Source organism: Pogoniulus pusillus, chromosome 15 (genome assembly GCF_015220805.1).
Source record: "Pogoniulus pusillus isolate bPogPus1 chromosome 15, bPogPus1.pri, whole genome shotgun sequence".
Classification (NCBI taxonomy): domain Eukaryota; kingdom Metazoa; phylum Chordata; class Aves; order Piciformes; family Lybiidae; genus Pogoniulus; species Pogoniulus pusillus.
In genome coordinates, this window is record NC_087278.1 from 24,201,465 (window position 1) to 24,219,373 (window position 17,909).

At 41.3% G+C, this 17,909-nt stretch overlaps 1 protein-coding gene across 7 annotated transcripts in view; it reads left to right on the forward strand.

The window, feature by feature from the left end:
- CAPRIN2 (caprin family member 2) overlaps positions 1 to 17,909 on the forward strand; it is a 38,294-nt gene that overhangs the window by 18,136 nt on the left and 2,249 nt on the right. For 5 of the 7 annotated variants that reach the window (XM_064155795.1, XM_064155793.1, XM_064155791.1 and 2 more), the window contains 10 exons: positions 2,401 to 2,532; positions 2,723 to 2,810; positions 3,574 to 3,626; positions 4,184 to 4,294; positions 6,706 to 6,816; positions 7,437 to 7,589; positions 13,916 to 14,099; positions 15,630 to 15,815; positions 16,994 to 17,094; positions 17,818 to 17,884. In XM_064155795.1, the coding sequence (XP_064011865.1) occupies positions 2,401 to 2,532; positions 2,723 to 2,810; positions 3,574 to 3,626; positions 4,184 to 4,294; positions 6,706 to 6,816; positions 7,437 to 7,589; positions 13,916 to 14,099; positions 15,630 to 15,815; positions 16,994 to 17,094; positions 17,818 to 17,884 (1,186 nt within the window). The remainder of the gene's footprint in view (positions 1 to 2,400; positions 2,533 to 2,722; positions 2,811 to 3,573; positions 3,627 to 4,183; positions 4,295 to 6,705; positions 6,817 to 7,436; positions 7,590 to 13,915; positions 14,100 to 15,629; positions 15,816 to 16,993; positions 17,095 to 17,817; positions 17,885 to 17,909) is intronic. The other 2 variants (XM_064155792.1, XM_064155797.1) reach the window with 1 other exon arrangement.

The window sequence follows — 17,909 nt, forward strand, 5'->3', positions numbered from 1 at the left end:
GTTTAACTGATTGTAAAATAAATTGTAGGTATTTCAACACCATTTTTAGTCAGTTTGCTGGGCATATATCAAAATATTTTGTTTTAAGCTAGTTTTGAGAAACATTGCTATAACAAATTAGACCTTGAACTCATCAATGCGGGGTAAAGCTCTAACCTGGATGTTGTGTGAACCACTAATGTTGCATGGTGTCTGCAAGTGTAAGTTTGAGCTGGACTAACAGGTCACTAAACTCACTCTGTGATCAGCTTGTAATGACATACAGAAACAGCATCAAACACAGGTTAGAAAACTTGGCTGAATTCCTCTTAAGTAGGCACCTGCTGCTTTTAAAGGCATCTCTTTTTTATAAAGGCATGAAATCTGAAATAATTATAACTTCCTGATAATTTTGGTGTATGCTTTGTATTGCATTTAAATCAAGTTCTGAACACCTAAGTACCAGCAAAATGGCAAAGCAGTGAGGTAACTTCGCCATACCTACTTTTGGCTGGTGTGTTTTAATCTGTGCAGAAACTAGGAAGTTAAGTTATATAGAATGGAAACTATTTCAATCTTGGGTTAAAGCTCTAATGTCATATGTAACTTTGTATGCTTGTCCTTCTTGAAGTGAAAAATGCAACCAGTTTAGTCTAATGAGCATGAATTGGAGAAGGAGATGAGGATGCCAACACATTTTAAGATCATACAGAAGATTGTATAATCTTTGCAACCACAAGTGAAACAATCTGTTTTCTTCTGCTTCCATGCTCTTGATGCTGTTTTAACTTGTTTAATGTATGGGTTTAACTGATGTAGCTAGTGGACCACTGCCAGACTTGACCTGGTTAGGTGGCTTAAAGGTGAAGAGCTTCTGTTGCCTATCTGTAAACATGTGCCTTAGTAAAGTGTAGTGAGGAGGAAGAATGTAATTGAAATATTTGGCTGATAATGGATTTACCATGACAGCAAGTGTTTTAAGGTTAAGTGTTTGCAAGTGAGGGGTAATAAAGTGATGGACAGGAAGATACAGATTCCTAGTAACTTATCTATTAACTTGCTGAGATTTAATGTTATCCAACTGTCTTTTGTCCTGCACTTACATTCTTAGTAGCTTTAGTTCCTGATTACTGGAAAGCATACAACAGTATAAACTTGCATAGGCAAAGCTGAAGGTAGTGTTTGTGCATCAGATACTAACTAAGAGTAGTGCAAGGATGCACTGTTCCAGATCTAGAACAAAGCAAAACTTCTCAGAGCTCAATAAGCAGTTACTTTGTGAACCATGCAGGTTACAGAAATGGAGTCCTCTGGAGTTCATGTGCTGTACATACACAGATTAAGTTTTTGTGAGGCTCAAGGAGCCCTCTAAGCTGCTTCCCTGTGTGCCACTGAGATTTTTGCAAATGCTAGTGATTAGTTTCAGATGATGGTTGAAGGCATGTGTAATTTCTGAATTAAGTGTGTCAAATGTCATCACACAACCTTCTGCTGTATAGGCTTCTACTAACTTCATGAAAGTACTTAACTATACTGCTCTACAGTAGATTTAAGTTGTGACCTCCTCCTAGGAAGACAAATCTTTGTACTGTAGGAAAGTGAAGGCTTTCATGTAGCTCTTCCATCACCTGGGCCAGTTGAAATAATGCAACTACTGAATGCCTAAGATTTGCTTCCCTGAAGCTGCACAGAAAGACATGAGACCCACAAAACTTCAGAGAATCACAAAAAATGTGTTAAAATACTTCAGCCTCCTTCTTCCCCAGGGTGCTTTCACAATATGCTAGTCCACATAGAAAGTCTAATGCTGAAGTGCCAGTCAGTTGGGATGAACTGTGAGGAGATTGTAGCTCCTTGATTCAGACAAAGGTAGACTTTTATTTGGGAGTGCAGGTGTATTTTTCATGCTGAAGTTTGCAAAGCTGAAGGTAATACTGTAGGAGGTAGTGCACTAAGAGTATCTGGCTCACTAGTGGAAGCACTTCAGTCTGATTAATTTACTGGCAATGTGCAGTTTCTTCATGTCTGGAAATGCCATCCTAATAAATCTGTAGTTATTGGTGTGTGCTCTGCTGTGGTAGGAAGTACATTTTCAACCTTGAGTGATGTAGCTTTAAGTTTGCTCTGGCCTTATGTGGAGATTGAGGGATGTGCTTAGTTTTGCATTAAATGCAGGCAAATTATGGTCTTCTGTATGTTCGAATGTAAGAAATGGAGTGAAGTGAATTCTTTCTTTGCATGAAGTTGTGATAACAGTAGGCTGATAGGATTGTTTACAAAGTAAAAGCTTAATTCAGGAAATACCAATAATGGCACAGAATTCCTTGGCTCGTGGTATCTGAGACCTCTGTTGCACTTAGTTAATATACTTTCAGACTTTGTCTTGCTTCCAGTATTAGATGTAATGTTTCTTCTTTGTAGGTGCCTAAACCTGTACATCAGCCAGCTGCAGAATTTTGCTCTACTTCAACTCTTCCAAAAGATCCAGTATTGAGGAGGGAAAAACTGCAGGATCTGATGACTCAGATACAAGGGACTTACAATTTCATGCAAGTATGTTTTCTTTGCCGTTGTAGCACAAAGCTCCAGCCCTTACTGTGTTAGAAAAAACAGTGCTGTCAATGTGTGTTTGTGCTGATTTGATCTAGCTTTAATTAGCCAATAGCCACATAATCAGATGGGAATGTTTCTTCTGTATGTAGAGTTTAACTTTGTCTCTCAACTAATGATCTTTTTTCAAAAGGAATCCATTCTGGATTTTGATAAAGCTTCACCAAGTGCCATTGGTTCATCTCAGCCACCTTCTGTTACTCCAGCAAGTAGCTCTGTAGGTAGGTAATACTGTAAGGGTGAACTGTATCTAAGTGTATGTGAATACTGACAGGGTTTGCTTAGGCTGTAGATCATTAGATCTGGTAAAGACAGCTTGTCTAATGATGAAAAATACCATTTCAGATAAAGGCTTCTTGTTTGCTGGAGGTGGCTTAAATTGGTCTGTCTGTCTGCCTGGAAATGGAATGCTTGTATTTCACTCACTGGCATGTGCATCTGAACCTAGCTGCAGAAGGGACATGCTGTATCTGTAATGAACTTGTCTATGTGTGGCTATATAGACATAAGCTGTGAAAAAGCTCAGGGTGAAGAGGTGTTATCTAGCTACACTTCTGAAACTGGAGCTCTCTACAATGGGCCATGTTAAACTGTGTGGCTCTTGAACTGTAAAGCATTTATCTAGTTCATTGCTTTTTTTGTCTGGAAAATTACTATCTTCTGTAGTGATTCTTTTTATTATTGAATACTTATCTTTTGCCAAGAAGAAACTGATTTTTTTCAGTTGGGTGTAGTTTACTGGTGCTAAGTCTAAATATTTTTAGCACAGACACCAATCATTGAATCAAAGTTGCGTGGTTGGAGAAGATCTCTTAAGATTATGTAGTCCAACCATTGACCTGACATGACCATGGGCATTAAACCACGGCACTAAAATAATGTGTACTTAACTATGCAACATTTAAAGTAGAACTGCATGCTGAAACTATACTTAGTGTTTGAATTAGAAGTAAATACTGCTTAAGGCATTCCCTTTTTTTACAGCTTCAAAAGAACAGAAACTGCCAAGTCAGAGTGATTTTCTTCAACCCCTTCAAGTAAGTTGAAATTAGGATTGCCCTAGAAAGGCAGAACTGGAACCAAGGAATGTAGTTTTTCACTGGAGTAGACTTAGTACTGTAATTGTTTCTCTTGTCAGTAGTTTTGCAACCAATTTCATCATACAGTAGTTTGCAAGTCTGAGATCGTTCTGCTGCTGACAATTTGCTGTTCTTCTGCTTGAAAAGTAGCAAGGATGTTTGAAATTTCTTGCAGTAAAAGTTTTGATGATATGCTGACACACTTTGGCTATTTAGCCTGTAGATTCATCATAGCTGCAGCTGTGAGTATAAGAACATGCTGCTTCTTTCTGAGACAGTGCACATCTTCAGCTTTGAGATCCTAATGTAGGCAAAAAAAAGTCTCAAATTTTGGTAGCCATGGTTAAGTGAGCCTTAAATTTCTTTGCTGTGCTTGCAGAATTGGCCAGTTTGGCATTTAGCCTTCTTTGCCCATTTAAATAAGCTCTAAAGAACTTAGGCTGAGTGTGAGGTTTCAGTGAAACCAAATATTTCAGATATTTTTTTCAAAAACTTCCGTTTCCTCTTCTTGCAAGGCTGCTTCTTCATCCATGACACCACATGGTTCAATTACTTCTCTAACATCTGCTGATCAGACTCTTTCTGGCTCTGAAACTGAAGACACAATGACACCACAGACACCAAAGGTAATGTACCCTGGGCAACACTGGTGTTTTAAGATCTGTGCAACAGCTAGCCCTAACAGAAAGCTGTGGTGGGGCATCTCTTGAAGTACAATTAAGCAGCATACAGGGACAGAATGTGAGTTACAGTTCTGGGCTCCTCAGTTCAAGAGACATGTTGAGGTGCTGGAACATCTTCAGAGAAGAGTGACAAAGATGGTGAGGGGCCTTGAACACAGCCCTGTGAGGAAAGGCTGAGGGGAGCTGGGGGTGTTTAGCCTGCAGAAGAGGAGGCTCAGGGGTGACCTCATTGCTTGAGGGGAGGATGTATCCAGGTGGAGGTTTGTCTCTTCTGCCAGGCAACCAGCAACAGAAGAAGGGGACGCAGTCTCAAGTTGTGCCAGGGGAAGTATAGGCTGGATGTCAGGAGGAAGTTCTTGCCAGAGAGAGTGACTGGCATTGGAATGGGCTGCCCAGGGAGGTGGTGGAGTCACTGTCCCTGGAGGTGTTCAAGAAAAGCCTGGACGAGACACTTAGTGCCATGGTCTAGTTAACTGGATAGGGCTGGGTGCTAGGTTGGACTGGGTGATCTTGGAGGTCTCTTCCAACCTGGTTGATTCTATGATTCTATGTTGTGGAATACTTAAAGATGGTTGAAAAAGTCTTCCTGATAGTACATAAATGCAAATGACTGATCAGTCAGCATCCTAGAATCAGCGTGGGATGAGAAATTCAGGCTAGAATGTGTGATGTGTGAGAATACAAGCAGTATAAATACTTACTCTGGTGTGATGGTTTGAATACATTACATTTGGTTAGTGTAGTATACTTCTCTAATGCCATTAGGGATGCATACATTTAGATTAATAATGTAATGAAACAGCAGATTTCTATGTAGGCTGAAGACTGAGGTGTGTTCTCTGAGGCAGTAACAAGAAGTACTGGGATTCTGACTTCCTGACTTCAGTTAAAATTTCAGACTTAGGTTTTTTAACTTGTTATGTGCAGTTAAATCTTCAGCTAGCAAACACTGTTTAGAGCTGAGAATAGTGTTTCTGTTTGTATCACTGTCTTAAAGACCTCTTCCTTAAGTGCACGGCAGTTTTCAGAAACACAACTGGCTTTTTCTTGTTGGATTCTCTAATACAATATATGTAGGCTGCAATGGGAAATGTTCATACTTTTAAAGATGATTTTTTTGGCTGATGTGCATGTTACCAGTACATTGTGCAGTGTAGCATTTGCTCTATTCCCTAATGTACTGTATCTTGACAGGGATGTTAGTCTTGAGGCATCTTGAATCATCAGTCTTGACTTGGTACTTGACACCTTTCACTTCATGTCATAAATGTTCCTGTATTGACAAGGATTAATTGTTACTGATTAATATGCATCTGGGACACTTGTGCTGTGCTATAATGGTAGAACTGTAATTTAGTGTTTTTCTAAGTTACTACAAACAATTTTACAGGACAGAGTTGCTTGTGCCCAGCACAGTCCCTTAGGCATCTGATGTGGTTTTTCATTTTTACTTTTATTTCATTTTAAAAGAAATTCTCTTATCTTCTGATGGAAGCAATGGACAAGCTTTGCTTGGTCCCAGCACAACCAGGAAGTAAGCCCTATGCTGACAGTGCACTCTCCTGGTGTGCAAGTGTATACCAGTTCTGTTTGATGCACCTGTGATGGTGTGGATAATGAGAACAGGGCTGGTAGTCTTTAGCCCAAAGCTGTGTATTGAAGTATAGACAGCTCTTAAACTTAGCATTATAAGTGTGAACTGTAGGACATGCAGGCTTTGCTAAAGCAAGCCAAGGTTAGGCTCTGAAGTCTTGTTCAACAGATAGCTAGAAGCTTAACATTGGATGCCTTTAATTGAATGAGATGTGTGTGTCACAGACTTTATTGTAAATAACTGCTTGAAGCAGTCTCCAGTTAATCATCTGAATTTTGTAGGGTTACTTGCACAACCAGTTGTGTTAGAAGGGTAGTCTAAGTCTGAATCTCTAAAGCTAATTACTTGAAACTTCTGGTTAAGATGACTATTTAGTATGTATACTTTGGGCTTAATATTTGTCATGATTTTTCAATATCCACTTGATAAAACTGTAGAATTGTTTTGGTTAGAAAATTCAAGATCAAGTGCAGCTGTTGAACTAACACCACCATGGCCATTAAACATGGCACTTAAGGACATGGTTTATGTATGTATTGAATGCCTCCAGGAACTGAGTTCACATGTCTCTGGGTAGCCTGTTCCAATGTCTGACCACTCTTTCAGTGAAGAAGTTTTTCACAATAAACCCCCTATGGCACAATTTGTGGTTATTTCATCCCACCCCATCAACTTGTTTCAACTTGTGCGTTGGTATTTCACAGCTCTACCAGAGCTCTGTACTTCTTGTAACAGGAGGTGCATGTATGGCTTTTCCTAGGCATCAGCATCACTTTCCCAAGAGAATGAAAAATATACTTCCCAGCCACTGTATCAGTCAAGTTCACATATTTCTGAGTCATTGCTACCTAAGAAGATGGAAATTGCCCAGGTGAGCTATTGCAAATACAGGTAAGGTAGCTCTGTTAGTAGCTGAAATGCCTCTAGAGCCTTACATTCCTTTTGACTTCTGACTGCCATAAATACTGATATTGTAAATCAACACTTCATCATCTGCACAGATGAAATTTAATGCAGGTTAACCTTTGTCTCATGATTTGTTTTCTAATCTGAAACATAAATTATTAAATTGGGAGGTAAAAAATCAAACTTTCTAAACTTTGAGTACCTTTGGAAAAGAAGTCACTTAATATCAGGTAGGGAATCGTCATCAGTAAATGGAACAGAAGACACCCTAGGTTTCTTTAGTGGTGCAAAAAAAATAACAGATGCCTCTTCATTGTGAAATTACCACAATGAATGGTATGTATAGTAGCTCATAGGCACATTTCACTTAATCAGCAGAGACTGCAATAGAAGTACTGTTTGCTGAGGATGCACAGCAAGATTTGAAATTGTAAGCAAAAGCTATTTTGCAGCTCTACTATGTCCAAATGTCATCCTGTAGAAACTGCTGACTTCTGTCAGTCTAGGCTTTAGAACAAATTAACTGCTTCTGTTACTGCCTGATAACTATCAAGTGACCTTTCATTACATTTGTTCTTCCCTCAGGCAACGATTCCCCTTCCAAGTGAGCCACAGTCACCATTGCCTACTTCAAGCACTTCTGTGTTGCCAGTCCCACCCGCGCAAAGCTTTCAGTCTGCTCCAGCAAGCAGCAGTTCTGTCACGATAACAGCAGCTCCCTTTCAGGCTATGCAGACTGTAAGTATGCAATTGGAGGCCACAGAAGAATAATCATTTCAATGTTTAAATGCTATAAAACTAAATAAGTCTGCTTCTGCAGAACTTCAGACATCTAAAACCAGGTATCTTGGTTTTACTTTAAGTCCCAAAATCTAACAGTAGACTATCTTAGGAGCCTCAAAGAACTAAGAGGGAGAAGTCAGATGAGAAATCAACATATTTTTAGCTGTGCCCCAAGGTTAAGTTACTGTACCTAAACTGGTTTTATGCATAGATTTCAAGTAAGAGTGCAGAAAGGAAGTTCTGAAGTGTATAGCTATTAGGACTAAAAGTTTTCTGAAGCCTGAACTGATCTTGCTGCTTTTCAAACTGTTTACTTGAGTGGGCTAAAACTTGGTCTGCTAGTCATGGAAAAATATACTTTTGATAAAGACTAATGTAGCTCATTTTCTTGTCTTGTTAACAAGTAGTCACTACAAAGGTCTAGGCAATCGTTCACCAAGACTAGGAGTAGTTTTTCTTGTGAATAGATACTGTGTTTCAGGCTGTGCATCTCTACTAATGTTCTCTAACACTGCTACTGTCTAGTAATCTGCAGTGCACACTTAGAGGGACTCAGAGCAAGGGTCTCCATTTAGTCATTAAGGCTCTTTTCCCTGTGCTTAGTCTTATTTACTCCTAATAGCTTCTTCAGAAGATGTTAGAAACCATTACCCACTTCAGCAAATGTATCAGTGCAGTTCCACAACTTGCTGGGCAGTCTGCATCTTGCAGTATCAAGACATGTTACGTGAACCACCAGGGGTGCAGCCCTGCTTGACCTGCTGCTCACAAATAGAGAGCGGCTGGTGGGGGATGTGGTGGTCAGAGGCAACCTGGGGTTCAGTGACCATGAAATAGTAGAATTTTTCATTATATGGTGAAACCAGGAGAGGCATCAACAGAACCTCCACACTGGATTTAGGAGGGGCAGACTTTGGCCTATTTAAAGAACTAACTCGGAAAGTTCCTTGGGAAACAGCCCCTAAAAACAAAGGGGTCCAGGAAGGTTGGACCTACTTCAAGAAAACTCCTGAAGGCACAGGAGCAGCTGTGCTGTTGTAGCGGAAGATGAGCTGATGAGGGAGGCAGCCAGGCTGGATGGCCTAGGGGCTGCTAAAGGAATTAAAGATAAAAAAGAGGGTGTGTCACCTTTGGAAAAAAGGTGAGGTATCCCAAAAAGAGTTCAAGGATAGTGCTAAGTCCTGTAGGAAAAAAATTAGAGGCAAAATCCCATTTAGAACTTAGGCTGCTACTGCTGCTAAGGAGAATAAAAAATGTTTCTATAAATATATGAATGTCAAGAGAAGGGCCAAGGACAACCTCCAGTCCTTATTAGATAGAGAGGGGAATATAGCGATAAGGGATGAGGAAAAGGCAGAGGTGTTTAACACCTTCTTTGCCTCTACCTTCAATAGTGGGACAGGTTGTCTCCAGGACAGCTGGACTCCTGAAGTGGCAGATGGAGTCAGGGACCAGTATAGTCCCCCTGTAATCCTCACAAGTCCATGGGACCAGATGGGATCCATCCTAGAGGGCTGAGAAAGCTAGCAGATGAGCTGGCCAAGCCACTCTCCATCATTTATCAACAGTCCTGGCTCACTGGAGAGGTCCCCAGAGACTGGAAGCTGGCCAATGTGATGCCTATCCACAAGAAGGGCCGGAAGGAGAAACTGGAAAACTACAGACCTGTCAGCCTGACCTCAGTGCCAGGCAAGGTTATGGAACAGTTTGTCTTGAGTGCCATCACAAAGCACCTACAGGATGGCCAAGGGATCAGGCCCAGCCAGCACGGGTTTAGGAAGGGCAGGTCCTGTCTCACCAACCTGATCTCCTTTTATGATCAGGTTACCTGCCTGGTGAATGTGGGGCAGGCTGTGGATGTAGTCTACCTGGACTGCAGCAAAGCCTTTGACAGCGTCTGCCACAAAAAGCTCATAGCAAAGCTGGCAGCTCATGGCTTGGACAGATTCACTCTGATATGGGTCAAGAACTGGCTGGAGGGTTGGGCCCAGAGAGTGGTGGTGAATGGTGCCACATCCAGTTGGCAGCTGTCACCAGTGGTGTTCCCCAGGCATCAGTGCTGGGCCCAGTCCTATTAAGCATCTTTAATGATGATCTGGACCAGGGGATTGAGTCCAGCATCAGTAAGTTTGCAGATGCCACCAAGCTAGGAGCAGGTGTTGATCTGTTGGAAGGTAGGAGAGCCCTGCAGAGGGACCTAGACAGGCTGGATGGGTGGGCAGAGGCCAATGGGATAAGATTGACCAAGGCCAAGTGCAGGGTTCTGCACTTGGGCTACAACAACTGCTATAGGCTGGGGACAGACTGGCTGGGGAGCAGCCAGAAAGAAAAGGACCTGGGGGTACTGGTAGATAGTAGCTGAAGATGAGGCAGCAGTGTGCCCAGGTGGCCAAGAGAGCCAATGGCATCCTGGCCTGGATCAGGAACTGTGTGGCCAGTAGGATGAGGGAGATTATTCTGCCCCTGTACTCAACACTGGTCAGGCCACACCTTGAGTGGTGTGTCCAGTTCTGGGCTCCTCAATTCAAGAGAAATGTTGAGGCACTGAAACATGTCCAGAGAAAGGTGACAAAGCTGGTGAGAGGCCTGGAACACAAATCCTATGAGGAGAGGCTGAGGGAGCTGGGGTTGTTTAGCCTGGAGAAGAGGAGGCTCAGGGGTTACCTCATTGCTGTCTACAAGTACCTGTAGCCAGATGGAGGTTGGTCTCTTCTTCCAGGCAAGCAGCCACAGAACAAGGGGACACAGTCTCAAGTTGTGCCAGGGGAAGTACAGGCTGGATGTTAGGAGGACGTTTGTGCCAGAGAGAGTGATTGGCATTGGAATGGGCTGCCCAGGGAGGTGGTGGAGTTGCCATCCCTGGAGGTGTTGAAGAAAAGCCTGGCTGAGGCACTTAGTGCTATGGTCTAGTTGATTGGCTAGGGCTGGGTGCTAGGTTGGACAGGATGATCTTGGAGGTCTCTTCCAACTTGGTTGATTCTATTCTATGTTGTAGGGTTTGATGGAAATTAAGGTTAGGTAGTAGCCTTTCAAAAAAAGGAATCAACAGCTAAAACACTGACATCTTGTTTGTAGTAAATTACTACTATGATGTTTTTTCTCCTTGGTTTTCTGTATTTGTGGAAGAGCTTCAAATAGAACCTTCCTCAGAGGGACAGAACTTTGATACACATTGCAAAGAAGGCAAGTGGTGATAGGGAGGTGGTTCTTTCTATTTAAATTATGCTGAGTGGTGATTTTTCATGAGAGTGGAGGAATAAGATGCTGTGATGAAGGAATTCAGAGTCTTTCTGAGGACCCAGTCTGTAAGATTAGCACCCGTTGTGATACATGTACAGAATCTTGGTCCCAATCACACTGTGTCTGAACCTAGTGTCTGTGTTCAGAGTGCTTGTGATCATAATGGTGCCACTGAAAGTTCACTTAATACTGTGGTGTTTTTAGAGGTGTCAGTGTTCAACATTATATTCAACCCCTAATATCCTGTGATCCTGTGAACACGTGTCTCTGGATTTTTGGGTCAAACTAGCAAACATCTGTCACTAAATTGCTAGGATGTTAATTCTTCATGTAGTCCAACTCAGCAATTCAGGGTTTTCTTCTTCATTATATTGCTTGGGTTCTCACTGCTGCCAGGAAAACTCAGCCATTTCAGTGGATCACCAGGAGTCAGGTGGTTCCTTGCCAAGTAATTGTAGTACAGTGACAGTAATGGAGGTATCTGATTACATGTTCTCAGGTGTCTGAACATCACACTGCTGCCATTGTGCTTATGGAAGCTTAAAGGCAGATCCTGCTTGTAGAATGCCACCTGTAACCCTCCTCACAGGAAAAAGACCACTAGTTACACTTGCTGGGTGTTGGCAGCATCTTCAAATTTCTTTTCAAAAGAAGATTGCTTTGGATAACTTTGCCTCATCTGGTAAAGGGGGAAAAAAGCACCAAAGGAATTTGCTACTCTTTTATTGTTCGGAATTTATACCAAACACCTCAGTATCATGAAGGGTTTCTGTGATGGTTCATTCTTAGAGGCAGTACTTGTTTTTTTTTTTTCATCCTGGAAAAAGTTTCCCATTCTAACTAGAAGCTTCCACAAATGACAAAAATTGTCAAGCTGTGGAACTGTGGTGTGGAGGGGAAATTAATTGATGCAAGATTATTTTTTTTAATATATAATTTATTAATTTTAATATTCTGAACTCTCACCACCCCCAACCACTGAATTGTAATATTAATGTTTGTTTGTTTGTTAACACAGTTATGGAAGACATTCTAGGAATTACACCAAACAGAACTATTATTATCTAGCAAACATTCAAACAATAAACAGAGAGAATCCCTGCAGTCAGTATGCCATTTGCCCAAGTAGATGGGCCCCAGCTCTTCCTGCTTATGGCAGAAGGCAGTAGAGAATTAGAGAGGCACTGAGCATTTATTCACATATTACCCACTTGCAGGGCTAGCCACAGTCCAGACAGTGCCCAAATGCTTTCAGGAGACTCTGTCTTGTTGATGCTGTGGTTGGGATCTCCCAGCTTCAGGAAATAACGCAGACAATCTCTGACCTTGTTCTCCTGGCTTCTTCTGGATGATCTGTATATACGTCCAGGGTCTCTAAGCAGGACCTTCAGGTGCAGAGGCAGTTGTTGTGCAGCCTCAGCACGATGTCAGGCTGACTACACAGGCCAATTGTGTGCAGACAGTCCAGGGTCTGCTCCTGGTAACCTGTGGCAGTGAAGTTTAGCAGGCAGTGATAAGGCAGTGGGTGTGCAGTAGGGTGCACAGCTCTACGGGAGACTGAGCTCCATAGAGAAAGGCAGGCAATGCAGTCAAATAGCAGCAAGCAGTGAAGCAAAAGCAGGTTGTTCTCCTGCATATCTCCTTTTATCAGTGTGGGCCGAGATTAATTGCCCTTTGGACACAGAATAGCCAATCAGGATGGCAGCTAGCCAAACCATACCATATTAGGCAGGGTCCACAGGCCTGGCTCCCCCAAATATGGGAAGAGCACAGGCCTTGCACTCAGTAGGCCATAAGCTAGATGTGTGGGCTTACACAACCTGGGCCCTGGGCAGGCCAGACTTCATGGTGCCAGGTCTGTTGTGTCCCTTTTGATAGGTAAACAGGTCTAAGCCTATTTTGGGCCCTCTATGACACTGCTCCTTGCAACCAGCTCCACTTTTACCCTGGTCTATCTTCAGACAACTTATAGTCTTGGGAAATGATCAAGATACACTTCTAGGCTCAGTATCAGTACTGCTGACAGCACTTTGTGAAATATGGATCTTTTTTAGTCAAAAGACTTCTTTCACACTTGATTTTGATAGTAGTCATCACTTCTGACAATATCGGTTCTGGCTGTTTGTTTTGAAGCGATGCAGTCATCTGAGCGATTGAACTCTGATCACACTGAACTAACAGCATCTGCACACAGCCTACTGCCTAGGCTAAAACAAAAATTTGAATTACAGGACTTGTTTAGATTGTGTTTACTGAGGGAACTCACCTTCAAATTTCCTACTCGTTTTGAATTTACCTAAGGAGTGAAGGCTGTCCACTACTGTATTTGAGTGGATAGTGATGTTGTATGAGGTTCTAAAACATGCATAAAAATCTATTCTTCCCCATTGTGGATAACTCATCTCAGTATAGGCTGTCAGAGCTTCAGGCCAAAGCTGTAACAGTGCATTTTCCATAGGAGGAAACTAAACTATGGTATGATAGCAATAAGGGGAGAGCTTAATGCTCTCTACAACTATCTGAAAGGAGGTTGTAGCCAGATGGGTGTTGGTCTCTTCTGCCAGGCAAACAGTGGCAGAACAAGAGGACACCGCCTCAAGCTGCATCAGGGCAGGTTTAGGCTGGATGTTAGGGAGAAGTTCTCCACAGGAAGAGTGATTGCCCATTGGATTCGGATGCCTTTGGAGGTGGAAGTTTAAAAAGAGGCTGGATGAGGCACTTAGTGCCATGGTTAGTTAATTAGGAGGTGTTAGGTGATGGGTTGGACTTGATTTTGAAGGTCTTTTCCAACCTGGTTAATTCTGTGATTCTGTTTTGTTGAACAAATATGGTAGCTATGTTTCTTGAGTAGTAGCTACATAAGCAGAAGTCCTGTAAATTAACTGAGACAAAGACGATTTGCAGTACAGTGTTCTTGATTTATAAGAAACATTTGTTCTGGAGATGATTTTAGGCATAGAGATTTAAACCATGACATAGCAGTGTAGTGGTATTAGGCAGACTTTAGCTGGTAGCATTAAGCACTTCTCTTTATGTTGTAGGTGTTTAAAGTCAATGCACCACTGCCTCCCCGTAAAGACCAGGAAACTAAAGAGAGTTCTCCATATTCAGCAGGATATAACCAGAGTTTCTCTACAGCAAGTACACAGACTCCTCCTCAGTGCCAGTTGCAACCATCTCATGTTGCAGAACAAACCTCCATTTCACAGGAATCTCTGTCTTCAGGTGAGAACTGTACTTGCATCTATTTCAAACAGTCTGTAAAGATCTTTGGGCTATAGTAGTTCTTCAATTCTTTAACATGTGTTGTAAGCTCTAACTCAGTGAAATTCTTACATTGTTATGTAGCACCTGTAAACACTAGGGTGACATCAACTCTAATCTTGTTGCTGGTAGGGTATGTAAACTTCAAAGTTTTTATCAGGCTGACAGACTGTTTCAAAGTAGCTTCTATACTGCTTGCATGGACACAGCCATAAGCCTGAATTTCCCTGTCAGTGGGGAATATAAAATGTGTGACACTTGTTAGGCAAACAATTGGTTGCTTGGAGTTGAAGCAATGATTAAATATTTTGGAATCATGACTTGGGTCTCTGGTAATAAACAGAAATGCTGTCTAGTGCTGGGAGTTGCTGAATGCTGAATAAAGTATTCTTAAGTCTGACCTGAGGAGTACTAAATTTCTGAGAAGTGTGATTTTTTTGCTGCCTTACTAAGCATAGAACTGTCCTGCTTGATATTCAGTTTTTGTGCTAGATGAGGTGATAAAACTGATACTAAATGTGAAAAGAAACTAGACCTTCAATAGGCCTGAAATAGGTTCCAGGATGAAAGTAAGCTGACAGCTAGGGATCTTGATTTATAAGACTGTCTAAACAAATGATTCAGAGTAATTTAAAACTCTTTTTCTGCCAGAGGAATTTTAATTGGAATCATGCTAGAACTAAACTGATCATGTATAGTCAGTAAAACAGAAAAGTGAAGAGCTCCAAAAAAATTACAAGCATATCAGTGTTCCTTGTTACTGAGACAAATGTTTATCAGCCTTGTATAGAGTATCTTGGTGTAATGTCATGATTTTTTGATTGTGTGTAGTGGCTCTGCTTGGACTTCAGAAAGGAGGCTTAGGCTGTCACTTTTGAGCCTTTTTGGATTTACATAGGTGTGCTTCCCATAGGTCCATACTTAATGGTTACAAGGCAGTATTTATAGCTAACCACTCAACCACCCTGTCAGTGAAAAGCATTCTTGAATACTTGTTGATTGAGGTGGAGCTGTCTAATAACATGTGGTAGGGATATTTGAAGAGATTGAACTCAAATATCTAGCTACCCACAGCTGCCTTCCTGCTCTTCAGGTAACTGAGGTGATCTAGCATCAAAACACTGAGGTCTTGCTAGTAGAACAGTGTTGGTTCTAAGTGAAAATTCTTAATCAAGTGTCACTTGATTTTTGTGTTAGCTTAGTTATTTTTCTTGTTGCTGCTAGGAAGTTTGTTCTAACCTGTGCAGCTGTGTCTTGCTGAATGCATTAGAGGCTTAGACTAGGCTGTGGGTGGATCTACAGTATACTTCAACAAGCACTACAAACTGCAGAATGAAAGGAAGGATCTTCACTTAAGTAATCAAGGGGCAGAACAGGGTATTCAGAGCAGCTTAATCAGTCTCTGAAACTCATAGTGCTGCCCTTGCTTTTTAGGTGTGGTAACTACTAAGCTACAAAAGCTTTGAATTCATCTGTGCCTTCTGTTTTAAGCAGTGAATTGTCAACTGGATGGAGCTGTTCCTGTTAGCAATGGTAGCCTTGCCTTTTATCCAGCACAGACTAATGTTGTTCCTAGACCCCCTCAGCCTTACCTTAACAGTCGTGGGTCTGTTAGAGGATCTGCTAGAGGTGGAAGGTCACTGGGTAATTCATATCGTTCTCCTGGTGGGTACAAAGGTATGTCTGTATTTACTACCACTTTGAAAAAAGCACTAGGACATGATTTAAGACAACATGATCATAAGTTTAGATTTTATATGTGATACCTCTTAAGATTCTAAGAGCAATGTGCAGAGAACGGTATCTTCTGTTGTACAACTTAAACAAATTGATTCTGACTTTCTTTGTAGTCCCTGTACTTTAGGTGTCAGGTGATAGAGCAATTCTGTAGCCTTGAAGTATGCAGATCCAAACTTACAGGTTATTCAATTACAGATTTATGTAGACTTTTCTGCTTGCTATTTCACTTACCACTCTGAACTTTCTACCCTCTTTATTTTTGCTGTTGGCATCTCTCCTGCTAATGGTCTAGACTAGAATTTTCTCTTCAGATGTCACTTGCAGTATTTGCCCAAAACAAAGTCCTCTTTGCTTAGCACTGCTGGCTTTAATATTGTCAGCAGAAGCTGGGATGGGGTAGAGATTCCTGGTAGTAGAGAGCCCTTCTGGATTAGTGAACCAAAGAGTTTGAAGAGGATGTTTTATTTTCTCAACAAATCAGTAGCTATTCTGCTGCTAGCTGAAGTGCTACAGGAAGTTTCATCTGACTTTTAAGCAGATACTAAGTTAACCTTTTGGGTAGCTCTGACCTATTCCACATGGAAGTGGGTGGACACTTAATTGAAACGACCATCAGAATTTATTTGGACTAAGACTGCTCAATGTCTTGTAGGAACACATATCAGACAAGGAGTTGTATAGTTCTGACTTAATGAGTTAAGGGGGTTGCTACTGTCTGGTACTGAATTGCTTGCAGCTCTTTGTTAGCTAGTGTAATAGCTAAAAAAGGCTAACTATTATAGCAGCACCTACATTTATAGCAGTGTGGAAATCTGCCTCTGGATCTAGCATGTTTTTTTCACCTCTTCTGAAGTCCCATGAGTATCCAACAGGCAATTGTTAAGGTTTGATGTTAATACTTTAAAATGGGATTTTGATTTTGTGGGTAGTTTTGAGTAACTAATGAAATGGATTCTTTATAGGAGTACTGAGACTCTGCTTCAGATTTGGAAATCAGGAATAGCTGTTTAATTGGGTAACTTAATACACAATTGCCAAAAGGCAGCTTTAGTTGTAGTCTGGACTTCGAATGTAAACCAATGAATTACATTGAAGCATCAACTTTACTTGAACAGGTTTTGATGCTTACAGAGGCTCCCCTTCAATAACTAATGGCAATTATGGCCAACTGCAGTTCCCTGGTAGAGATTATGCTGGAATGCCATATTCTCAGAGGGTAAGTACTGACTCTTTCAAATAGCCTTTTGAGCACTGTATGGAAACAAAGTCTCCTAATACTGTAGTTCTTCATTATCTTAAGCAAACCATTCCTTAAAAGCCAGAGATAAGTTTTGCTTCCTAGACAAAAGCCCTTTTTGGGGGGGGGACAGTAGGCAGCAGTTGACATCAGCTCAGGTATTGACTTCTACAGAAATGTTATTTCAGTCTGAAGGGGATCTCTGAAGTACAAACACATGGCAAATGAGATGCAATAAAATCTATTTTACTGTGAATTTTGAAGTTCTTAGTGCCTCTGTAATATAAAACAATGAAATCTTAAATGGACTTACTGAGAATGTGGTCTGGGAAAAAAAACACAAAAGGAAAACAAAAAACAACCTTACAAAACAATGTGTAAGAAAGGAAAGATTCCTGGTGACAGGAAGGGTCTTCACCTTTGAAATAAAATACTCTTCTGTAGGGGACTCATGGATTTCTAACTGATGTGAGATTTAAGGTATTGTTTAACTGAGTCAGAAGCTAACCTGATAGAACTGGCTCTAATTTCATAGAAGCTATTGCAGAAGTAAATTTTCCATAGAGCTGTTCATCTTAATTCTGAACTCCATCACTGTCTGTTCTATTCTTGAATTGTGCAAATGGAAAACCACTATCTGTTAGCTGAACTTGTTTTCAGCTTGCTTATAGCTATTTTCCTAATACTTCTGTTCTCTTCTAGGATGTTAATTACCAGCAATGCTACAAACGAGGAGGGATAAGCAGTGGTCCTCGAGCAAACTCACGAGGTATGGCTAACATCAGGTTCCCAGT